Genomic DNA, 26,940 nt, shown 5'->3' on the forward strand with positions numbered 1-26,940 from the left:
TACAAACTCTACAAAGCCTACTAAAGGCGGTAGATCATTCTCACATTTAGCTCCTAAACTTTGGAATAGTCTTCCTGACAGTTTTCGGGGATCAGACACACTCACCTAGTTTAAGTGCAGACTAAAAACTTATATTTTTAGTGAGTCCTACATGTCACACACATCACATCATAACCTTGTGCTCCAGTACATCTGATTACATGCACATTATCAACTTGTGCTGTTCATATCATGAACAGCAGCTACGCTAATTCCTCTCCACTGCTTCTCTCTTAACGCATCCCGGGGCATCCTGAGTTTGCACCAGCCCCACTCACGTCCCACCTAATGAAGATTGTGGACCTTTAAAGAAGTAGATGCCAACAGCCTGAACCATCTAGAGACGTACCAGCACTATTTGAATTCAATTTCATGTGAAGTTTGGACATTGGATCTCTTGGAGCTCTGGCATGGAGAAGCTGGTGTTGGATTTATGATGATCTCTAATGTTGCGCTATTTAATGAGTTGCTCAGTAGCTCCTAGTTTTATAACCACAAATGACTGTAAAAGACTTTAGAAAGATCAGTACTCATAATCCTACATTCCAGTGCTCATGTTAGTTCTCACTCTCCAGTGTTCTGTATTGTTTAAAGATTTATAATCACACTCTTGATGTCACCCAAATGAGGATGGGTTCCCCTTTTGAGTCTGGTTCCTCTCAAGGTTTCTTCCTCATAACATCTAAGGGAGTTTTTCCTTGCCACAGTCACCATGGCTGCTTATCAGGGATGAATACACACCATTCACCCTAACTCTTAAATTCTGTAAAGCTGCTTTGAGACAATGTCTGTTGTGAAAAGCGCTATAGAAATAAACTTGACTTGACATGTAGCACTATTGCTGCTACGAGAATGTGACGTATCACAACACTATGGAGACCGAGGCGTGTCCTGAGAGTCACATAAAATAGAGATTAACATGGCAGAGGTAGAGCTGCATCTTCCTGGAGACACAACAAAAAAAAAAAAGTCTGCTTATATTTAATGTTTTTTCTTTTTTTTTTTCAGCACTACAAAGGCCTGTTTGTTAAACGGCCATGAGTTACATGTCAAAATGTACTTAAGTACTGTCTGACCCAAAGAAATAAAGCAAACTACAGTATCTGTACTCTATTGAATTGCATAACATCATGTTTTTTTCATTGCATCGTATTGTACTGAATTGCATTGTGTTGAATCAAATCTAGATCGGATCGCATCGCAATGGTGTGAATCGGATCGCTTAGCATTGGTAACTGCTTCATCTCTATCTTTAATGTATAGTATTGTTGCCTATAAATATTTGTCTAATAGGCCAAGACAGGTAGAAGAGAAAAGTAGAGAAATAGGACGTGTCCTGCTTTCTGGAAAGTGCTGGGACCATGCTGTCATTAAAACAACTAAAATAAACCAAGACTGACCGAGGTCTTATGAGGAGAATAACCAGAGGAACAAATGAGGATGCAAGGGTCAGAAGGTGAGGTGGAGACACACAGAGAGAAAAAGGAGAGATGAGGTGATAGGACAGACAAATGGACTGGGAAAGACAAACGACAAGAGACTGGTAATAAAGAAAAGGAAATGAAAGAAGAAAAGAGAGAGAACAACAGAGACAGATAAACTTGTGCCATGGGAGGTGGCTGTTAGCATCAGTGGTGTGCAATTCTATTTTTAAAGCATTGCTAGAGAACGAAAGGTGTTGAGAGGCGCAAAGGCATGCACGCTCTCTCTCTCTCTCTCTCTCTCGCTCTCTCTCTTACACACACACACACACACTTTCTCTCTCTCTCTCTCTCGCTCTCTCTCTTACACACACACACACACACTTTCTCTCTCTCTCTCTCTCTCTTACACACACACACACACACACACACTTCTCTCTCTCTCTCTCTCTCTCTCTCTCTCTCTCTCTCTCTCTCTCTCGCACAGAGCATGCCAGGGATACACAGCACATACCTGACAGCTCATTTCCAGCCACATACCATGAGCTTTATAAAGCCTGACACTTCTTGTTCTACCGCATCTAAAAAGCAGCTGCTAAAGACAGAGACTTCCCTTTTAATGGATCTGAGAAAAACACTTTTTTTGCTTTCTAATATTAATCAGTATCTGCATTAGGGTCAGGATGGACAAGGAAGGTAAGATGGAATTTAAAGGGAACATATTGAGAATTGGTGAATTCAATTTTAAACAGTTAAAGAGAGGAAAGTTCTGCGTATTTAAAATGTGGTTACGTGCAAGCGTCAAGTTTATTTCTAAAACACTTTTCACAACAGACACTGTTTTAAAGCAGCTTTACAGAATTTAAGAGTTAAGGTGAATAGTGTGTATTTATCCCTGATGAGCAGCCATGGTGACTGTGGCAAGGAAAAACTCCATTAGATGTTACGAGGAAGAAACCTTGAGAGGAACCAGACTCAAAAGGTGGAACCCATCCTCATTTGGGTGATATCAAAAGTGTGATTATAAACCTTTAAACAATACAGAACACTGGAGAGTGAGAATTACGTTTCTTTGGGATCCCTGCAAATTTTTTGCTTTTACAATATGGGTCAATATGCATACAGCTGTCTTTAGGGGTCAGAGCACAAGATCAGCCATGATACAACAGTCTGGGATCAGTCTGATCACAGTCAGGGGCCTGACAGTGGCAGTATGGGGGTTCAAGGATTCAAATTTATCGTCCTTCTGATTGAAACTTCAAAGACGTCACCACTGCTTCTCTAGTTGAAGTTTTTTCTAATAGCTTTTAGTCCAGTCTAATTTATGTCAGAAGTCTGAAAACCAGTGTGTGCAATAATTAACTTTTAACTGAACTCCAAATATGGTCCAAATCATTTGCTTGCTGCAGATGCATGTGTCAAAAACATTGTATGTGATTTAGAAATACAAGTTATATTTGCCAATCTGTCATTAATACGTTTTTGGGACAACAGAGAAAACCAAAGATCCAGATGAAAATATGGAAAATAAACTGAAACTCCACATTGACAGTAACCAGATTCCAGGAAGAAACTGGAAACCTGGGATTTATGAGGTGGCATTGCTGCGTGATTGCTACAAGATGTTTCTACTATAGAAGTATACTAGTTATTTATTAGCATGGTAGTATTTTTGATCGCTTGTACCACAGATCTATGCTTATAAACAAATATAGTATTACGTTTAATTATTGACTGTTGAATTGGAGCATTGTTGCGAATCCAGACTGCGAGAAAGGAAAAAAAAAAGTTTTTTGTACAAAGCTGTTCCTCACTTTGGGCAAGATCACACCACTCCGCTCCTACACTATGGTGTGAACACATTAAAAAAATATCCGAACGGTTAAATATAGACCACAGTGGGCAGTGTGAATGTTTTACAGTTTGAAATACTTATTTGTTCCTTCACAAGGTGGACATTGCTGTGGAACTGCTCTTTCTGTACTTTAGATGCAAGTCATTTTAGTTCTTCAAGAGTAAAAACAGCAGAGGACGAAAGTTTAACAGCGCACACATATGCTATATTTTTATTAGGGATCAATCTAGCTTTGACACTCCATTCAGTGTTCCGGTCATGCACGTAAATAAATGTGTTTCCTCACAGTGACTGTTGAGAATTATCAATCTTTTGATCTGCCCCTATTTACCCCCATCAGGACAGCTTCTCCCTTTTAAAAAGCCAGGATGGCTTAACATGGCAGACATTTTCCACATACACACTTATTATACATGCACACTTATTATGCTGTCAGCATTATAATTAAGGGAGAAATACATATACTGCTGTAGCCAATGACTTTAACAAATCTCTCTCTCTCTCTCTCTCTCTCTCTCTCTCTCTCTCTCTCTCTATATATATATATATATATATATATATATACACACACACACACACACACACACACACACACACACACACACACACACGTGTATATATATACATACATAAATATACACACACACACACACACACATATATATATGCACATATATATAAGCACAGCTTCATATACAAAACAGACCACCCATGCACACAAATTGTGTTTAAAGAATCTCAATTGTTAGCCTTTCTAGTATATACACTAGCACAATGACTCAGGTTTTTACACGTGCAAACATACACACACACACACACACACACATGAAGAGAAATGGAGAGAGTAGTGTGCCTGCCGGGAGTTTCAGCCCTCCAAGCCATTGCTCCTGGACATTAAGATTGTCTGTGTGTGTGTGTGTGTGTGTGTGTGTGTGTGTGTGTGTGTGTGTGTGTGTGTGTGTAGCATCTCCCCGCTCCAGCAGTTCAACCCCGGAGGTGTCCACTGGCTCCATCTCTCAGAGTGTCAACTCAAAGACACCTCATTGGCGGAGCTGTCAGGAATGTAATACTGCCACATCAATCAAATTTACCAAAGGAGGTCAGGCTGTGATCGTAAAAACACAACAACTGCACCGCCGCTAAGAGATATAAATGTCACATTGGGATGTGTTTGTGTTTTGTTTTTCTCTATTGGTTACTTTCAGGTGCAATGGCAGCAGTTGGAGTTCTGATTAATATATATATAATATAGCTATTTGAGGGGGCTATTATTAATAATGTGTTATGAAATGAGTGCGGTAAAACAATACATGCCTGTTTTGCAATGTTAAATTGTTCTAGTATGTGTAAAGATTCCAAAGAAATACGCAAAAAATATTTGGCTAATTTCATACATTTCACTCTTTTGCTTACAGCTTGAAAATAGGCTCCGCCTCGAACAAGGCAAACAAGTAAAAATTATTGCTGTCTACTGCTATGTAGCATTTCTGCTTAACTTGTTAATATGGAGAATGTTTACATTGGAGATATGGTTATAGCTAATCATAGCATACAGTTACTTTAATTGCTATAAGGCATGAAAATGTGCTCGTATAATGCAATTTGCATCAGTATTCCATTCTGTAAAGTGTGTCCAAGTATTCACTATAAAACATGACTCGACGTGTTTCTGAGCACGTGCAATTTCACCATGGACAGCAAATTAGAGCAAAAAGCAAGCGTGAAATAAATTGACATAACATGTTTGACATATGGCGATGCTGCAACGAGTCGTTCGAGGTGTTTTAAGTGGAATGTGCGCTTCAAGAATGGAAGAACATCACAGGAAGATGATCAAGAAGACCTTCAACGAGCTCAACTCACGGCAAATGTCAAAACAATTCGGTAACTTGTGCATGATGAATGCCATCATCCACATGATCTCACTTCCGCACCCACCCTACTCACCAGATATGGTTCCTGCGGACTTTGCCATCTTCCCGAAGATGAAGATCCAGCTCAAATCTGGCTGTGTTGACACCGTTGTGGAGATCCGGCACAAACTGCAGAAGGTGCTCGACTTCCAGGAAACATTCCACAAGTGGCAGGAACACTGGGAGTGCTGTTTGGTTCGCAAGGGGACTGTGTGAAGTTGATAGTGTGTAAGCGTAGATAATTCAAGTACTTTCTTGTAAACAGAGCTAGTCTTGTAACTTTTTGATAGCACCTTGTATGGCTGGAAAAGACAGATGTTCCAATAGTTTGTTTCTATTGGAACATCTGGAACATAACATTAGTGGATGTTATATTTAATATAAGCATGATGATAAAGGTTGCTTTTTTTTTTATTTAAGTATTAAGTAAAATTACTTCCTGCACCCATAAATATTTATTTAAAATGGTCTAATGTTCAAACTCTCATTATAGGTAGTTTGGGGAATTCTGTTGAGAGAAAAAGGGCAAGTTGCAAAGCTTTCAAATTTAGTTCACATTGTAGGTCACAAATGGCTCCAAATGCCCTTGCCAGAGATTCCCAGGATCATAAACAGGATGAACTCGCTTGATTAGCGTTCACTCACTAAGTAAGTTAGCCTTATCGGTTGAGTTTCCAGCATTCTGCTTTACTTAAGGTTAGCCCCTCCCACTATATACTAAAAACTTTCTTTCAGCTTCTCCCATTAGGGGTCGCCACAGCGGACCATCCGCATGTTTGATTTGGCACGTTTTTATGCTGGATGCCCTTCCTAACGCAACCCTCCCCATTTATCCGGGCTTGGGAGCAGCACTAAGAGTGGCTGGGGTTGGTTCCCTGACGGGGATCGAACCCGGGCCGCAGCGGTGAGAGCACCGCATCCTAACCACTAGACCACCAGAGGACCTACTAAACCATTGAAATGTGGGGAGGTGCAAAGTTAAGATGAAGTACATGTGAACTAATCTGTGAAGGCAAAAGATGAACATTAATCTGATTAGAAATCGACAATTATCGATTTTCTGAGACCAAAGGAGCTCCAGTGGTTAAGAGATAAAAGATGTTTATAGGTCATGGTTTTATTCCTGTTTGTGATAGTTCAGTGTACTACTATCACTGTTGCTATAAACTCTCGCCAGCCAAAGCTGTGAATAATTTCCTCCATTTCCCCTCTCTCTCTCTCTCTCTCTCTCTCTCATTCAGAATGCTGCAATTGGGCTTCTAATTGTACCTGCTTAATCAAAGGTCATTATCTGTGTAATCCCTTGTATTATCGACTGCTAGAATGCATGAGCTTATGAATGCAGAGGCAGGCTTGTTTTTAAAGAAGGCCATGATGATGCTCAGGCTTTTTGATGTATTATTGATGTATTATCCTCTCAGCTGACATTATAGATTAAGCAGCTTTCAAAGGGATGTTAGAAATGTTAGATCTCCCAATCGATTTAACTCCTCTGTTGCACCGGGCTGTTCAGTCAGAACACCCAGGAATGGTAATCAAAAATCGGACAATATACACTCTGTCTTTCAAGACAAACACTGGAGAACAGACGATTCAAAGTCCAGACTGCTGATATGCTCTTATGTCAGAGAGACAGGAAGCACAAATGATCTTGCTTTCAAGCAAAGTCTTTTCAAGGGGAATCGGAGAGGCATCACCGAAATCACCTTGACAACAAACTTTGCAGCTCAAGACTAGCCCACCACACCACTTTAGCACTTGTATGGGGATGCTTTGTAAGATTCTCTGCTAAATGTGTGACGGCCTGGTAAAGCCTTCCCAAGGCCAAATTTCCAACAATATACTGATCTAAATATCTACAGGTTTTCCTACTTGAAATGTGTTTCCCTTTTACACATCTTTCAAGTATAGTTCTAGGCTTTTCAAATCAATTTACCACCAAAACTGAAAGGAAAAAATTTGAATATTTCATCCATTCAAGAGATAAATGTGAAATAGATATGCTCGGTACATCCCAATGCCATACCTCTGGATGGAGTTTCCTAAATTTGAGACCACTCTGTGCAGCTTGGGATGGTTTAACATCTACAGCCTAAAGATCCATAAAGCCACTTAGTAACTTAAGAACTTTGAGAATGGATTTGGAATACTACAATGGCTCAGGACCACAGACTGCATGAACATTTCTGCATTTAAATGCCTATTACCACACATCTCAACAATGGGTTGCTTTTCGAGTCTGGTTCCTCTATAGGTTTTTTCCTGATTCCATCTCAGGGAGTTTTTCCATGCCACTTTTTCCACTGGCCCACTAATCAAATACAATAACAATTGTATATGATTCCAAAAGATGAACAATTATAAGGAACAAAGATATAGGCAATAACATTAAACACTTTTCTACAACCTTATAACCGCTTCATTGTGTACAGCTGCTTTGAGACAATGTCTATTGTAAAAAGCGCTAGACAAACAAAAAATTATATTAAATGAGAATAAAATGTATAACAATCCATTTTTAGAAAAGCCACTTTTTCTTTTTTCGGCTTCTTCCATTAGGGGCACCACAGCGGATCATCTGTCTCCATACCCCCCTGTCCTCTACATCTGCCTCTTTCACACCAACTACCTGCATGTCTTCCCTCACCACATCCATAGACCTCCTCCTTGGTGATCTTTTCCTCCGTCCTGGTGGCTCCAACCTCAGCATTCTTTTATCGATATACCTCCTGTCCCTTCTCTGCACGTGTCCAAACCATCTCAATCTCGCCTCCCTCGCCTTGTCTCCAAAACGTCCTACATGCGCTGTCCCTCTAATAAACTCATTTCTAATCTTGTCCATCGTCGTCACTCCCAACAAAAACCTCAACATCTTCAGCTCTGCTACCTCCAGCTCCACCTCCTGTCTTTTACTCAACGCCACTGTCTCTAAACCATACAACATCACAGGTCTCACCACAGTCCTATAAACTTTCCCTTTCACTCTCACAGATACTCTTCTATCACAAATCACTCCTGCTATCACTCTTCTCCATCCACTCCACCCTGCCTGCACTCTTTTTTTACTTCTCCAACACACTCTCCATTACTTTGCACTGTTGACACCAGGTAGCTTACCTCCTCCACCTTCTCCACCTCTTCTCCCTGCAACCGCACCACTCCACTGCCCTCCATCTCATTTACACACATGTACTCTGTCTTACTCCTACTGACTTTCATTGCCTGTCTCTCCAGCATGTACCTCCACCTCTCCATGCTCTTCTCCACCTCTACTCTCAACACAAATCAGACCTCGTCCGTCAGCAATATTATCTTTAAATCAAGGAATTAAAGAAAAAAAATCGTATTTATACACTGAGCAGTTGAAGGGTTAAGGGCCTGCTCAAGGGTCCAGCATGGGGCAACTTAGCCATGCTTAGATTTAAGCTCATAACCCTACAATCAAATGTCCAACACCTTAACCACTGTGCTACCACTTCCCTTTGCTCAACTGATTAGTTAGTGAGTCTAATTACCTCACTCATTTGTGATATAAAAATATATATATTTTTTAAATCTTTAAAATTGATCTAATCCAGTGAACAGTTTGAGGCTTTGTGCACTGCCATCTGTACTCATTGTGTAAACTCTTTCCTGCTTTGATGACGATGCAGGAGCATTACGAAAAACGTTGACAAACACTATCTGATTACAAATCGAGCTGATAAAACAACTCGATCAAATAGTGAGTGCAAGCAACTGACTGTTTTTACCATCACACTTGTTACTGGCTCCTTACACACTATTGTGTTAATGATCCTTGCAGGCTGAGGCCAATGACCACACTTATAAATTTTCGTTTGTAAACACATATTTTCCTCTCTGCTTTGGCCTTCTGTCCACATGGAGACAGCGTTTTGACCAATACTCTCCAAGAAAGATTTTGAAAAGTTGACGCATTTTTAGTCATGTGGCTCAGCCTTTTATTGACATTGCTGCAACGTTTCACAGAGCCAGAAAGTAAATAAATGCCAGGGGAAATGAATAATTAATAAATAAAAGCAGATCGAAGCGTCTTACGTTTTACTAATAGACAGTACAGAGATGTAAGCATTTTCAGACGGGAAACGATTGAAAATAATAGTGTGGACGCAGAGCAGAGCGTTATTAAAAGTCCATTTTCAGTTTATCCAGATTAGTGTAGATGAACCGTAGCCTGGGACACCAATCTACGGTTAGAAAAATCTATCATGTCTTTCTGGGTTTTCTCAAAGTAGATAATACTAGCAAAAGAAAACCAATTCATAACCATTTCTTAAAAAAAAAATGTATTAGCAAGAACAATATGATCAGGATGGAAGTGATGTAAGACCAAACCAAACATGTCACTGCTAATGCTAATGGCAACGAAACTTGCTTTACGAAGATAGACACATAGAACAAATATCTAAAAGCAACCAAAACTCTTCTATTGTGTGTTATTGTTGTTGATGTCTTTGTTTTGTGTACACAGACTGAAGCGGTACACTTTGGATGGCAAAGCATGTTCTCAAAGCCAGAAGCACAACTCCCACATCTGATTACATAAAGTTTCAGCTCCTAAACTGGTAAAAAAAAAAACAACAAAAAAAAAACAGGTCTTTTCAGAGAGAGAGAAGGAGAGGGAAAAAGGAGGATGTCGAGAGAATGATAAGGAAAGAGAAACAAAAGGAGATGTCCCAACAAGCAGAAGAAGGAGTGGAAGAACATGGAATCCAATGTTAAAAACTGCACCCTGTTCATCGCAGTTTAATGTATTTGAGGTTTAGATCCATTTCGCAAAGGAAGAACATCAGTGGATGAAACCATTGGTTTCAATAGGGTAGCGGCTAAGTGAGGTATCCTAGATCCATGGTTATAAAGTGGGAAACCTGGGGTCCGTGTAGCCAGGGGTAAATGGTGGAAGGTCCAGAAGAATACATTTATATGGCTCCAATAATTAGCACAATGTATGCATTTAAAAAAGGCAATTATCATAATCAGGAAAACATGCTAGTACACACCCGACATTTATGTCTCAGGCGATAACTGGGAAGCCTGAAGGTCAAAGGACACATCTGGGCTCCCTTTTATTTCAATATGTTCACCCAATCAACCTGAATAAAGCTAAATTGATTGAATTCTGAGTGTCATTATGCTGGGGAAAGCTTGAGGCATCAGGCCGGGAATCGAATGCACTATAAAATGATCTCAGTAATTGGAAACCGCCATCATTTTCTTATTAAGTGAAACAAAATAAAATTGACCTCCTCCCCCACCCCAACTTTGAGCAGAATAAAATGGTAATTTAATTTAATAAAGCTGCGATGAAACCAAACAAATGGTAGGCACTGAAATGAACAAGCTCGCACCTGCTCCCTGATTAACTCGCACAACTGAGCATGAACCTCGACACCTCACACGCTTAGGCAGAGGAAACGGTGTCGAGAAAAAAGCCTGATCATTATTATTTTTTATATTTAGATGTACATCACAAAAACAGAAAACTAATTATCAAGGAAGCATAGCTATTAAAGAAAACCAAGAATGCAACTCTCCATGTTCAACTGTCTCATCTTTCTACTCCTACACTTTAATATATATATATATAAAATACAAAAAAATTGGGATTTATAGTGTAGAAGTAACTTCAGAGATCTAGAAAAAATAAATAAGTTATAAAAAGGTTTGATACATGCCTACCTCAATTTTCTGTTCCTATACATTTATATAACCAAGATCTCTTGATAGTCTTTGTATAGCTGGGATGTATAGTGTAGAAAGAATTTCTGGTATAATAATTCAATTTAATTCATTCAATTTTTACTGTATAGCGCTTTTAACAATAAACATTGTCTCAAAGCAGCTTTACACAGATAATGTGGTAATAAAGAATGAATAAGATGTTCTTTATAAGTGTAAGTTTGTCCCTGATGAATGAACCGGTGTTGACTGTGGTGAAGGAAAAACTCCCTGAGATGGCATAAGGAAGAAACCTCGAGAGGAACCAGACTCAAGAGGGAAACCATCCTCATCTGGGTTGCACCGAATGTCCATTTTTTACAGATAAACAATGTTGTGGGGTACAGTGATGATGATCAGAAGCAAACTTTAGTCCTGAGTCAATGTAGCAGATTGTTGACATTAACTACAGTACAAATCCATCCTCAAAGCTCCTGTTCTTACTCCGTAAATACCAAACCTGAAAGCAGATTATCAAGTAAGCAAAGCTTTTAAAGGAAATAAAGTATACAAGTGTTTAACTGTCTCAATGTGTAGTGTAGAAGGAACTTCAGGGATCAAGAGTAAAACTGATCAAATGAATAAAAAAGACCCTGAAGTATAAAAAGGTAAGACAATTGCCTGTCTCAACATTCATTTAAAAAATCTCTAGATCTGTGAATTGGCTCTGTGAATTGTAAGTTTATGATTATGAACTTATGGGCACTAAACGTATACACTTATTTATACAAGATTTATCTGTGTAAAGCCGCTTTGAGACAATGTCCATTCTTGAAAGTGCTCTACGAATTAAAATGAATTTAACTTATTTATTCTTTCATTCAATCCCAGTTTGCCTTTTATCAGAAACCATCTTGTGAACACTGAGTTTGAGGTTGCTGTGTTTCGTGTCTTAGACAGTTACTGTGTCTACTGTCTCCTTTCTCATGTTGTCTTTCGTTTTTTGCACTAAATGTTGCACATGTTCACTTTGTGTTCAGTTCTGTGTTCCTTTGTTCATTCTGTGTTGCCTGATGTGGCACCTTGGTCTTGGGGAAACTTTCATATCACTGTGTGCATCGTATATGGTTGGAATGACAAAGCCTACTTGATACCATCTCACATCTATCTATCTGTCTGTCTGTGAAAATAAATAACCTTTACTCTGTATTGCATGCCCAAATCTGAATACACATTATAGATATGGATATTTTATTCTCTGCATAAAGCATGTACATGTACACTAATTAGCACTGCATTCCTTTCCTAATAGTCTATAAAATATACAATTTCATCCACAGGCCCTTACGGAGACAAATTCTTGCCCCACTCTTTTTTCTCTAACACACCTGTTTCATCTCTCAACTGATCGCTAATTATCCAATGAATCATGTAAAGATGCAAAACATGAAACTGCACAGGGCAGTGGCCCTGCAGCTCTCCATCTGAGTCACGCTGAGCCGAGTGGATCTGTTTACAGCGCCGTAACGAGAACCATGAAAGGCTTTTATGGGCTCCGTCGGAGCTACAGACGTATTAATTATTGCCTTTATTTCAATTATCAGTGTCAGGAAAGCTCTCGTTAGGGCATGGAGACCGTGTGAGAGAGCAGCGAGCAAAACATAAAGGTGCTGACTGATCATTTAGAACAGCCATGTGCAGGAACATGTAAACAGACAAGCACACGAAACGTGAACACAGGCTAGGGAATGCAAGCTTATGCGTGCACACACACACACACACACACACACACACACACACACACACACAGTTCGTGTTTACATAAGGCCTCTTTGCTCTGCCGATATCTCACACTGGCAGTAGCATAAAAGCTGGATGGTGAGTCGAGGAGCCAAGAGGCAACTTCAAAGGAATGATTAAGAGCGAAGGAAAAAGGCCCTGCTGCCAATGACCAGAAGGAGCCAAATACCTCTGACATCCATGGTCAGCATAAAAGGCAACAACCCCCACCCTCCCACACAAACACACACACACACACACAATCTTTCAGTAGACAGTAAAATTCTCTATGATGTCCTTAGTGACCACAGGAAGGTCTAGTGCTGTCTGCATTTTACTGATCATCAAACGGACACCTGGATGTAGCAGAGACGATGTGTCATCTGTTTCGAAATTCTGACTACCGCAGTGCCAAATGCTTCAGGTTTCAGGATTTTCTTAGATGAATTGTATGAATAGCACGTTACACATTTTGGAGCTTCTCCTTACAAAAAAGGGAAAATCAAAAACATTTCATGTAATTGGATTTTTTTCGAATGAGTGTCTTACTCATGCACTGATTTACTCACCTCACATACATACTGTTTTACTCCCCAGTTCTTTTATACTTCCACTGCTTCACTCACTTGCCAATTAACTCACACACTTTATATATAAACAGATACACTGACTCACTGATTTGTGGAATAAATCACTCAGCAATGTATTTCCTCCCTCCCTCCATAATCAGTGGTGAACAATAGCAAAGTAAATGTATTTCTTTACTGTACTTAAGTAGTTTTTTCATCTGTACTTTATTAAAGTATTTCCATTTAGGGAGACTTTTACTTTAACTTCACTGCATTTCAATGTAAAATATTCATCTTTATCTCCTGACTCCTGAATCTTGACACACACGTGGACTTATTTGCACAATTATTTTAGTAGTTAAAAAGAAGGTTCTGGGCTCATGATAATTGAAATAGATTTCAATCAGTGTTTGAGTCATTAATATCGTTCTATTAATAGATCAGTGTGCTCTCAGTTTCACATGAACCGAGTTGATTGAGTAAAGAGTCTTGTGATAAAAATGATAATAGGAACATTATATCCCTAATAAATTATAGTACTTTGGATACTTAAGTACATTTGAAGGAAAAAACTTTTGTACAAGTGAAAGTTTAAAGGGAGCATTTTTACTGGAGTCATATTTAAGCGGATCTCTACTTTAACTCAACTACATGGTTTGTTTACTTCGACCACCACTGTCCTTGATGCACTCGCCCACTTCTCAATCACCGGACTCATGGATTTACACACACTTTCACTAGCTCACTAACTAGATTTAACCACAAACTTCTTACTGATTTACTCATTTACTCTCCCACTGATTCACCATCTCAATGATTGTTGCTTACCCAGTCACTGATTTACTTACACTCCTTTACTAATATCTTGATTTGCTGATCCACTCAAATATATGACACATCCCATCCTCTCACTCACTCACTCAAGTCAAGTTTATTTCTATAGCGCTTTTCACAACAGACATTGTCTCAAAGCAGCTTTACAGAAATCAACAGTTAAGGTGAACGATGTGTATTTATCTCTGATGAGCAGCCATGGTGACTGTGGCAAGAAAAACTCCCTTAGATGTTATGAGGAAGAAACCTTGAGAGACTCAAAAGGGGAACCCATCCTCATTTGGGTGACATCAAGAGTCATAAATCTTTAAACCATACAGAACACTGGAGAGAGAGAACTAACATGAGCACTGGAGTGTGTGATTATAAGTAATGTTCTTTCTACAGTCTTATACAGTCTTTATGGTTATAAAACTAGGAGCTACTGAGCAACTCATAAAATAGCTCAACATTTGTGATCATCACAGATCCAACACCAGCTTCTCCATGCCAGAGCCTTTAAACACTCCAGGAGGTCCAATGCCAATGTCAGTCTGTATTTGATATTCCTAAATAGTCACTTGCTGGTCTAGTGTCTTGCTTGCTCAATTAATTACTTGTTCACTGTTTAACTACTGTATAAACCAAAGTGATTATCATTTAAAGAAATCACAAAGTGCTGCTAAGCACGAACCACTGCTCTTGATCTGAGTATTTTAACCAGTGATGTTTCGTCAGGATCACAGACTTACATTTTAATATATTTTTGTCCATGAATATGTATTCAATTATTCCCAATAGTCTATTTTCTTCATTTCCTAGCTTTTCTCTCTGGTGTGCTGCTGCAAGGAGCAGCACCACTGAGTATAATTTTATGTTGGTGTTTCTTTCCAGTCAGATTTCAGCCATCACATCATGTGTTGCTGGGGTCAAATTAATCTGACGTAAAGCCTCCACAGTCGGCACCTGCAGACTTTTTAATTTTTTTAGCATAAACGCTAGGTTGCTTGAAGCTGTTGCAGATTGTGAGTTGTTTACTCCAAAGCCCCCAGGCGGTTACTCAATAACGTCTGCATTTCCACATTTTTTCTTTGGATAGTCAGAAAAAGCACTAGCTTGCAAACTGCATATGTAACAAACCATATTAGCTCAAATATATTTGTGTTTTAATAGCTGTTTTTTTTTTCCATTTCGCAATGGCTGACAGAGAAATTTATTCGGTCGCACACTTAAAAGGACTTTTACAAGATGGATTTTTCAAGAAAAGCTGGACATTGTGAGGAAAGATCGTTTGTATTTTCTTTCATGTAGAATTTGCACACTTTTTGCCCTAATTTTAAAATCCGCAGGAAAACCACAACCAGCGTAAAAAATGCAAGGAAAACCATGGTCAATTATGAGGTTAATATTGATGCTTCCACTAGAGGAGATGTATGTGGGCAGTGCAGCTGTGACTACAGTGAAAGGAGACTTGTTGAATAGTTTTCTTCGGGTTTCTTGCTTTACTAATGGTATTTACTCATACTGTGATTTTTTATAATATTGGTGGTTTCTATAGCCGTGGTGTTATAATGATAGTATTAAAAGGTGAACTTATTCAGGTAAGACATCATTGAGAGCCTAGGTGTGAAATACATGGCCCACCATTTTAGTTTAACAGCCAATATATGGTGTCCAGCAAGTATATGGTTGGGATAAAAAAGAAAAATGTCTTGCAAAAATGACGAGCAAAAGTATATTAGAAAACTATACAAAAATGTCAAATGTCACATAGAATTTCTAGTGAAAAGTGTCAGGTGTTTGTATCTGCATAGATACAGTTCAACACAGACTTCTTTAAAATGACCAACACAGATTCCAGAAACAATTGAATCTACCCAAGTGTGAAACCTACACCCAGTGGGATTCAGTTGCACTACGCTACATAAAACAGAGGAAAAGCACCAGGAGACCCGATGAGCAAACCTCCAGCATCCTGCACTGCCTAGAGGAGACAGAGATAAGTAAACCTTAAACGGCTTTGCTTTATCTGCTAATAGATTTGTAAACAGGGACATAATAGTTTTACCGCTGCAGCACTGCAGGATGGAACCAGCAAAGCCCCGTTGTTTAGAGCAACAGCAAAATTCGATTTGTGCCACACATTTCTGATCTGATCTCCTTATTGCACGCTAAGCCCCAAAATGCATGCAAACAGATGACATTCGTGTCTGATCAGACTTTCAGCTCCCACTTAAACACCCAATTATGGCCATTTATAATCTCAATTTGTAAAGGACAATCCGACAATTTGTTTTGGGAAATGTGGCCTGCTGACAAAATGGATCATCTTTTGGAAATAATTTCACTTTGAAACTTAACAGGTAAATTTAACGATTTAATGGCTTGTAGAACACATTTAGTAGCAAGAATGTGAAGTACTGGTGTTCTATATGACTTTATCAGTCGCTCAAATCATTTCATTGACGTTTGTGGGCATTTGTTTATGCACAGCTCTATTAAGGTCGTGCCACTGCATTTCAGTCAGGTCGAGGTCTGGATTTGGGCTGGACCATTAGAACACGGATTCTGTTCTTTTTTCAAGCCATTCTGTTGTAATTTTGTTCATGTCCTTGGGATTATTTTCCAGCATGACCCAGTTTCGGCCACGCTTTAGTGGTCAGACAGATGGTGTCATATTTGACTCTAGAATACTTTGCTGTACAGGGAAGTTCATAGCCAACTTAGTGACTGCAAGTTGTTTAGATCCTGTGGCTTCACAACAAGCCCAAAAATGATCACCCCATCCATTACAATGCTTGCCATAAACAAAACCAAAGGGAAAAAAAATAAAATTAATTAATTAAGGTCGGATCATGATGTGCTTGGCCTGTGGGTACAATTCTAAAGCAGAATGATGCAAAATGCAAATTCTTCCTTCTTGCCTTCTGGTTAATAAGGACATCTGAAGAATGGTATACACACACACACACACACACACAAAAGCAAACACTGACAAGACTCACACTTCTTGTTGTTATGGTAACATCGACACTAAATGCCCTGTCATGCATAACATAGCATGCAGTAAATTGAGATTTGCGGTAAATTGTTGATTTTGGGGTCTATGTAAAGTGATTGTGAAAAGATTTACACATCTCATTTATATCAATGTTATTTTCCATTCATTTCTTCCATTTATTCAAGTCTTTCAGTACATTTTTTGATAACTGAAATTATTTGATTTCGTGGCATCCACGAAACGTATAAAAAATTATGGATGCCAAAGAAGGTCTAAGCCATCAGGAGCCCAATTCAGAATAAAGAGAAAAAAAACAAGAGAGGAAACGTAAAAAAGCTAAAGGTGTGTATGCAGCTTTATTATTCATCTCGTTATAAGGATAGTATAGGCTAATGCATTTAAAAAACAGGCTAATAGCTATCAGTGGTGAGCCGTGCATTTGGTACCTGTACCTTCAGTGGGGACTTACCCGACTTAATCTACCTCTTAATACCCCCACTATCACATCACATTTACAGAAACCATCAATACAATACAAAAACACAATATAACACGTGGCATTACAGAGAGAGAGGGGCATTTTACATATGGAGGGTGAATACCATTTTACTAAAGCAAGTATCCCAGTTAAGACTCCAAACTTCTACACTACAACCGCAACTGGGCCACCTACATCATCTGGAGCAGTTCAGAATCAATATTTGTCTAATAACATGACAAAAACATTTAAATAAAATACAACCCAATTACCAGAGATGCAGACTCATAATCTGCACCGCTCCTCAGAGGCTGTAATCCAGTGGTACCGCTCGTATTCACTGGTCTGGAAGTGGAGAATAAACCCTCTCTCGGGCTGAGACATGCTAGCTTGCTTCGGGGTTGGCAACCTCCTCACCATGTCTAGCTTTTCTGGATAATGGATTTTTAAGTACGTCCGAGACCAAATCAATTTCTCTTTCCCCGTATTCATAAAAAAGTCTAACTCAGATGTATTCACGTGTGAAGAGCGCTACACATATGTTTTGCCAGTCAAACTTGGCTGTAACTGTGAAATCTGATTGGTTAAAGAAACAGCTATTTATTAAAGAGACTATGGTAAAAAGGCCAGCAGTACTGACTTTGAAGGCCCTGGGCAGATTAGATTGACATAGACATAGAGGCTGAAATATGATTGGACACAAAATATAACATCCACGTACTGGAAGCAGTGCAACCAAGAGAAACGCTACGAAATGAAGAAAATAAACTGTTGGGAATAAATATGCTTAGGTTATACTATGTTGCCCTCTATGCTTTTTTTTTTGTTTAACTAGCTTACATAACATTATAATATATAGTATGTATTTTATCATAATGTGTGTTGCAACAAAACAATTACAAACCTAACTAGTCTAGGGATAAAAACATGTGCAAATATATTTATGAATCTGTCTGGGTTGTAAATAAACAATTATAATGACATGTGGTAACGCTGCCCTTCAGCTTCTTTTGTGATTTTAACGGTACGGTGAACATGAGAAATGAAGCGCAATGTCAGGAAATGAAGGCCATACTGTATGATGTTTTTTGCTTTGGTAAATCTGAGCTGAGATAAAGACAAAGAGAGAGAGAGAAAGAGAGAGAGGTCAGTAGAGTGTGTGAGTGAGGTAGAAGAAATAAAAAGTAGTAACGGATTGTTAAAGGGAGACTGATAGAAGGAAAGAGGGATGAGAGACAGATAATGGATTGCATCTTGGGGAATTAATTACACCTCTACTGCCCCATGATGTCATTATCGAGACTCGTCATGTCAATGAGTCCTAGCTGGGAAGAAAGACAGAAAGACAGACAGACAGTCCCATGCCCCGCAAAGCGTGCCCAGAGTTGTAAGGCATATCCCGGCATATGACAGCACTGCTGTATCCAGGCTGCACTTTACACAGGCCATGTGTAAAAAGGATCAGCTTCTCGGTGGTGCATTATTCAGCGCCAGCATGGTACCCGGCCTCGCCCATGACAGCAAGCTTGAATCCATGAATGATTGAATGCTATTAAACAGATTCAATATTACAAGCAGTGCATCAGGACCAGGGCTTTCAGCAAGGCCTGTTGGATGATGGAAAAAGGCCCGCAAGGAATATTGTAAACAAGCGTCACAATTTTAAAGGTTCCGTCAAAACAGCAGAGCGACGTCAATTCAGCATTGAGGTTCAAGATTCAGATCGGATTGAACATCTTGGTGTGGCAATATTTAGATAGACTTTGTTTCGTGTACCATCTCATTTAAACCATTTTTTTTCTGAATAGCTTTTGAGCAGATTTTTATATAATAATCATATATTTATCATCTTATTTTGGGCTGCTCGCATTAGGGGTCACCACAGCGAATAATCTGTCTCCATACCACCCTGTCCTCTAAACCTGCCTCTTTTATACCTGCACGTCTTCCCTCACAACATCCATAAACCTCTTCCTCGGCCTTTCTCTTCTGCTCCTGCCTGGCAGCTCAACCCTCAACATTCTCCTACTGATATACCCCATGTCCCTCCTCTGCACATGACCAAACCATCTCAATCTCGCCTCCAGGATCTAATTTCGCCAAGTCAAATTCAGGGTCGAATTTTACAAAGTAAAATTTAAGACATTTTAAGATCTTTTTAAAACCATTAAGAATGAGTAGAAAGTCGGTTGGACCAGATGAGAAGAGTGGAAAGTCGGTTGGACCAGATGACATACTGGTAGAAGCATTAAGATGTTTAGGAGAGATGGCAGTGGAGTTTTTAATCAGGTTGTTCAAAAAGATTTTGGAAGGTGAGAGGATGCCTGAGGAATGGAGGAGGAGTGTGCTGGTACCGATCTTTAAGAATAAGGGAGATGTGCAGACCTGCAGTAACTACAGGGGAATTAAGTTGATCAGTCACACCATAAGGTTATGGGAAAGAGTAGTGGAAGCCAGGCTGAGAGAAGAGGTGACCATCTGTGAGCAGCAGTATGATTTCATGCCGAGGAAGAGCACCACAGATGCATTATTTTCTTTAAGAATGTTGATGGGGAAGTATAGAGAAGGACAGAAGGAGTTGCATTGTGTGTTTGTGGCTTTAGAGAAAGTGTACGACAGGGTGGAGAGAGGAATTGTGGTATAGTATGAGAAAGTCAGGTGTGTCAGAGAAGTATGTGAGAGTGGTGCAGGACATGTATGAGGACAGTGTGACAGCAGTGAAGTGTGCAGTAGGAACAACAGACTGGTTCAAGGTGACGGTTGGACTGCATCAAGGATCGGCTCTGAGCCCTTTCCTGTTTGTGGTAGTGATGGACAGGTAGACAGACAGGACAGGATTTCGTGGACTATGATGTTTGCGGATTATATTGTTATTTGTGGTGAGAGTAGGGAGAAGGTTGAGAAGAGCTTAAAGAGGTGGAGGTACGTGCTGGAGAGAAGGAGAATGAAAGTCAGGAGTAAGACAGAGTACATGTTTGTGAATGAGAGAGAGGGCAGTGGAGTGGTGCTTGGTTGCAAGGAGAAGGGTTTATTAGATGGACAGCACATGTAGGATGTTTTGGAGACAAGGTGAGGGAGGCGAGATTGAGATGGTTTGGACATGTGCAGAGGAGGAACATGAGGCATATCATTAGGAGAATGGTGATAATGGAGCCACCAGGAAGGAAAAAAGGGGAAGGCCAAGGAGGCGGTTTATGAATGTGGTAAAGGAAGACATGCAGGTAGTCAGGTTGAAAAAGACAGATGTCGAGGACAGGGGGGTATAGGGAACACATAGCGGCAGTGGTGCTGAGAGAACAGTTTAGTGAGGAAAAATCAATCTACATATAAAATATTGGTCAAAGTATTGGTAACTTTCTAATCTATAAAAGTATAGCACATCTACTACTACTAACACACACACACACATACATACATATATATACATATATATATATATATACATATATATACACACACACACACACACACACACACACACACACACACACACAGTGTTGTGCTCGTTACTAAAAAATAGTAACTAGTTACAGTTACTCGTTACTTCATTCAAAAAGTAACTCAGTTACTTTGTTGATTACTTACACCAAAAAATAATGCGTTACTGTTAAAAGTAACTTTTTAGTTACTTTTGTAAAGAACGTTCTTTAATGTTCCCATTAAAGCCCTTTTATGCGTTATGGTCTACAAACACAAAACTGACTTAAGCACAGAGTAATTTTTAAACACTATTTTATTAAAGTCAGACCAGCACAAACTGAATATATCACAAGGATTTCTGAAATAAATAACAAAACAAGCTGAATAATATATTCACAATCAAAAACTAAAGTGGCTTCTGCTGTTGTGTTGAGCTCTTAAAAATGTTCCTTTTAGAGCTGAAGTATGAAAACTATCAACAATGTAGAACAGAACACCGGGTTAGCTTCTAGCTTCTAGCATGGAATTCCTGGAGGAGCTTTAACAGATTGGAGTTGCTGTTTATCGCAGTAGATACGAGCTTGAACCAGAAAGACACAGCTTACATTTGACTTCAAAGTTTTTGTCTTTATACTCAACTAAAATAAACTAATGAGCATATTTCCACTTTGAGAAACTCGTCTTGCTCTCGCCTCGACTCGCCATTACTGCCGCACAGACCTGAATAAACGGAGACACGCCCACAGCGCGTCTTCTTCGTGTTTACAGAGGGTAATCCACCAATCCTACAGTGCGTCTTCTTCGTGTTTACAGAGGGTAATCCACCAATCCTACAATGCGATGCTGCTGTAAGCAGGTTAGACTGTAGTCTACACTTCAGCCGAAATAAATTCATAAAAAAAAGTAACGGGTAACGCACCATACGGTAACGGTAACGGAGTTACTTTATTTTTAAAAGCGTTACAGTATTAGTTACTGTAAAAAGTAACGCGTTACTGCCCAACACTGTATATATCCACTGTGAGAGACATAATCTAAAAAAAAAAAATCCAGAAATCACAATATATGATTTTTAAACTATTTATTTGTATGATACAGCTGCAAATAAGTATTTGAACACCTGTCTATCAGCTAGAATTCTGACCCTCAAAGACCTGTTAGTCTGCCTTTAAAATGTCCACCTCCACTACATTCATTATCCTAAATTAGATGCACATGTTTGAGCTCATTAGCTGCATAAAGACACCTGTCCACCCCATACAATCAGTAAGAATCCAACTCCTAACATGGCCAAGACCAAAGAGCTGTCCAAAGACACTAGAGACAAAATTGTACACCTCAACAAGGCTGGAAAGGGCTACGGGGAAATTGCCAAGCAGCTTGGTGAAAAAAGGTCCACTGTTGGAGCAATCATTAGAAAATGGAAAAAGCTAAACATGACTGTCAATCTCCCTCGGACTGGGGCTCCATGCAAGATCTCACCTCGTGGGGTCTCAATGATCCTAAGGAAGGTGAGAAATCAGCCCAGAACTACACGGGAGGAGCTGGTCAATGACCTGAAAAGAGCTGGGACCACCATTTCCAAGGTTACTGTTAGCAATACACTAAGACGTCATGGTTTGAAATCATGCATGGCACGGAAGGTTCCCCTGCTTAAACCAGCACATGTCCAGGCACGTCTTAAGTTTGCCAATGACCATTTGGATGATCAAGAGGAGTCATGGAAGAAAGTCATGTGGTCAGATGAGACCAAAATAGAACTTTTGGGTCATAATTCCACTAAACGTGTTTGGAGGAAGAAGAATGATGAGTACCATCCGAAGAACACTATCCCTACTGTGAAGCATGGGGATGGTAGCATTATGCTTTTGGGGTGTTTTTCTGCACATGGGACAGGGCGACTGCACTGTATAAAGGAGAGGATGACCGGGACCATGTATTGCGAGATTTTGGGAAACAACCTCCTTCCCTCAGTTAGAGCATTGAAAATGGGTCGAGGCTGGGTCTTCCAACATGACAATGACCCGAAGCACATAGCCAGGATAACCAAGGAGTGGCTCTGTAAGAAGCATATCAAGGTTCTGGTGTGGCCTAGCCAGGCTCCAGACCTAAACCCAATAGAGAATTTTTGGATGGAGCTCAAACTCTGAAACTGTGTTTCTTAGCGGTAGGCCAGAAACCTGACTGATCTAGAGAAGATCTGTGTGGAGGAGTGGGCCAAAATCCCTCCTGCAGTGTGTGCAAACCTGGTGAAAAACTACTGGAAAAGTTTGACCTCTGTAATTGCAAACGAGGGCTACTGTACAAAGGCTACTGTACCAAATATTAACATTGACTTTCTCAGGTGTTCAAATACTTATTTGCATTTTCAATTTGCATTATATATATTTATGTAATGAGCGTAAAGTTATACACCAGCTTCACTGTTCTCACCTCGAGTGTGTTCGTGGGTTCTTGGCTTTGTTCTGACGATCAATTTGACACCACTGCAGTTAGGACACTGACAAAGGAGCTCAGGAGATCACAACACTTGGTTTATTGAACATCGGGAGGTGAAACTCGTACATTAGCCAGAGCAGATCAAACCGTGCATCTGATCTCGCTCTCTGTCTCTCTACACTCACAAGTCCCTCACAGACTGTTCTTTTCCAAATCCATATCACTGTTCTTACCATATTCTCTCCACATCTTATTTAAAGTTGTATCACATCATTTATAACCTGAAATTTCACTCCCAACTTCACTCTAGTGTGCTGTCAGGGAGTGGTCAAGCACCTGGCTGTGAACAGGAGGAATGTTTTGTCTGAATCTTGACATTATTGCTACAAGATGCTACCCAATGCATCAGATCAGGATTTTGTGGTGCGGATATTGACATTATTGTAACAATAATTATGAAAGTAACATTTCATATTATTTCGGGTCAACAAAATTACTTTTATAAAACGAAATGACTATTATCAAACTAAATGACTCAATTTAAGATTAAAGAATCATCAAAATTAACCATAGTCAAAGAGCCAAGTGACTAAAATGATCCGTCCTCCCATCACTACTCAATATCCTTCTGGTACATCAAAGTCACATAATGATGATGCATTCTCTTTTTTATTCTCTCTCACTCTTACTCAATCAACAGTTTCTAGAGTTTACACAGAAAAGCAAAATCATCCACAGAGAACTAGAAATAGATTGTTGATGAAAGAAGTCAGAGGAGAATGGTCAGATTGGTTTGTGCTGAGAGGAAACTCAACTACTCTGTACAATCCCAGTGAGCAGAAGGGCATCTCAGAACATGCAGCATATCGAGTGGATAGACTACAACATCAGAAAACAAAATAAGATTCCATGAATTGGAGGCTACAGTGGAAACTGCCTCATTCCAACTGGAGAGCTAAAAATATCTAATGGCAAGAGAGCATAACAATCTCCAACTGGCTGAGTTTGTGGGATAACAGAGTCTTAGAGCCTCAGAGGTGAGCATATGATGAGCAATTGAGGATTATATTTATAAAACTGAAGCTTTTAGTTTGACTGGGTGCCAATATTATTCGGACTGTCAATTGCTTACGTTTTTTAAATTGTAATTAATCGCATGATTGTCATTTGTTAACTCGTGATTATTCGCAAATGAATAACATTTTTATCTGTTCTAAATACACCTTAATTAAAAACTTTTTAAGTTTCAATACTCTAATCAGCATGGGCATGGACAAATATGAATGCTTTATGCAAATGTATGTTTATTACAGTGAAACCCTGTTGTACAAGCATAATTCAATCTTGAAAATTGCTCGTAGGTCCATTTACTCGTACGTTCAAACTGATTTTCCCCATAAGAATGAACGTTAAAGCGATTTAATCCGTTCCGAGACCTCATTCGATCGCTTATTTTCAAAAATGAGCCTATTTTAACAAACAAATACACCGCATAACCTCGTAACCTCCTCGGTTTCCATGGTAATTCTATTTACTTCGTTTTCGCAGCACCATCACTAATTTTCTTGGGAGACATTTTTCAAGATTTTTAGTGAAATAAAAATATAAAACTAAAAGAAGTTAAGTTTTTGCTGCACTGAACAACTAGAGTGACCGAGCAAAATGTCATAAACTAAGTGACTGATGCGACCCTAGGCCGAAAACGGGGAACCGGCAGCGTGGGTTTGCTCGTGCCTTCGAAATTTGCTCGTGAAATAGGGTAAAATTTTGCAAGCAAGGTTGCTCGTATCTCCGTTTGCTCGTACTATAGGTTGCTCGTACAACAGGGTTTTACTGTATTAGTGAAACCAAAGAGCATAAAGAACATAGACATGTTTCCAAGATGGTTCCAAGTTGTTCATGTCTTATACACATATGGAATAATTTTTCTTTTTTTATAGTTTTAAAGGGACACCAAATGGAAGTTTTGCTATGTTTCCACACGGACGCTTTTAATTGCCGGATGTGTGCATCATGGCGGATTTTGGTGTTTGATTTGAGACTTGGCGCATCAGTAAAACAAATGTTCAGTAATAAAAAAATTTGTTTAATATCTGAGAAAAGAAAGGACATTGGGAATAAATGTGTTTTGCGTTGAAGGTTTTAATTTTGCCTCTTTTATATTTATTCATATTTTTAATAAAAATTGTCAAACAGAAATCGGCACTGGATCAATCTCGGGTTAGTAAAATTAGTGCCATTAAAATGAATCTGCTTTAATGCGTTAAGGTGTTAATTTCGACAGCATTTGAATAATTTACATGTTTTCATTAAAATATCAAAAGTATTCATTGGAATAGCTGCCACCTTTTTGGAATATGCCTTTATAAAAGCTTTATGAGGAGTTTTTGAGTGGGTCATATACTCCTTTGGAACACACGTCTTCTCTTACCAAACACTGTCAAACTAAAACCTGCTCACACAAACCATTATAACAGAGTGACCCCAAATCAGGCATCTTCCAGGTTTATTATCTGACTTCTGACTGCTTGATTTTTCTTTTTTCTGGCCATTAATCCCTGCATTGTTTAGCATTTAAGTCACTAGGCTTTATTACAAGGTGAACTAAATCTTATCCAGATCAACCAGCTGAAAGCAGCAAAATACAAAACAACAAGCACACCTACAAATATTTATAACCTGGAAGATTAAAGGCTAATATTGGCTGGTTGCCTGGTTTCATCTTTATATAAAGAAATTGATTCAGCAGCACTTTTGTCTTTTTGCTCAATTTTCTGATCTTCACATCTGTAAATCTCTATACTACAATTATCATCATACTCGTAATAACAGGAATAAGGATTGAATACTAATACAGCATCAACAAACACGTTAGCACCAGATGCTCTAAACAAATCTGAAACATGTCAATATAAACATGTTTTTTAGGGTGAGGTTTCCTTTAGAACTTTACATTTGATTTTGACGAACGCATCAGACAGTCCTCAACAGTCTTCAAGAACTTCTCAGAATATACACAACATGCCAGTATGGATGTCAGGGACTACATTTCCCACGAACAGACTGTCACATTTACATGCTTACTAATCAGAGCATGACCTACTACCCTATTCAGTGATTATACACACCTGTTCACTAATCACACACACACACACACACACACACACACACACACACACACACACACGTTCACTAATTACACACCTGTTCACTTATCACACACTCCAAATTACTGATCTCACACACACACACCTGTTCACTAATCACACACGTTCACCGATTACACACCTGTTCACTAATTACACAGTTCAAAATTACTGATCACACACACACCTGTTCAGGGATTATGCACATTTTTTAGTGATTATACCCACCAGTTCACCAATCTCACACACACACACACACACACACACACACACACACACACACACACACGTTCACTAATTACACACCTGTTCACTTATCACACACTCCAAATTACTGATCTCACACACACACACCTGTTCACTAATCACACACGTTCACCGATTACAC

The 26,940-nt window shown here is 39.3% G+C and overlaps 1 protein-coding gene across 7 annotated transcripts in view; it reads right to left on the bottom strand.

Moving 5' to 3' along the window:
• rgs7b (regulator of G protein signaling 7b) overlaps positions 1 to 26,940 on the bottom strand; it is a 151,157-nt gene that overhangs the window by 105,647 nt on the left and 18,570 nt on the right. The window contains exon 2 of one of the 7 annotated variants that reach the window (XM_046854589.1): positions 5,263 to 5,436. The exons of 5 other annotated variants lie outside the window; for them this stretch is intronic. In XM_046854589.1, the coding sequence (XP_046710545.1) occupies positions 5,263 to 5,290 (28 nt within the window). In that variant the 5' untranslated portion in view covers positions 5,291 to 5,436. Of the gene's footprint in view, positions 1 to 5,262; positions 5,437 to 26,940 lie in introns of those variants that run through there. One more of the 7 variants, XM_046854592.1, reaches the window with a different exon arrangement.

This window comes from Silurus meridionalis, chromosome 7 (assembly GCF_014805685.1).
Source record: "Silurus meridionalis isolate SWU-2019-XX chromosome 7, ASM1480568v1, whole genome shotgun sequence".
NCBI lineage: Eukaryota > Metazoa > Chordata > Actinopteri > Siluriformes > Siluridae > Silurus > Silurus meridionalis.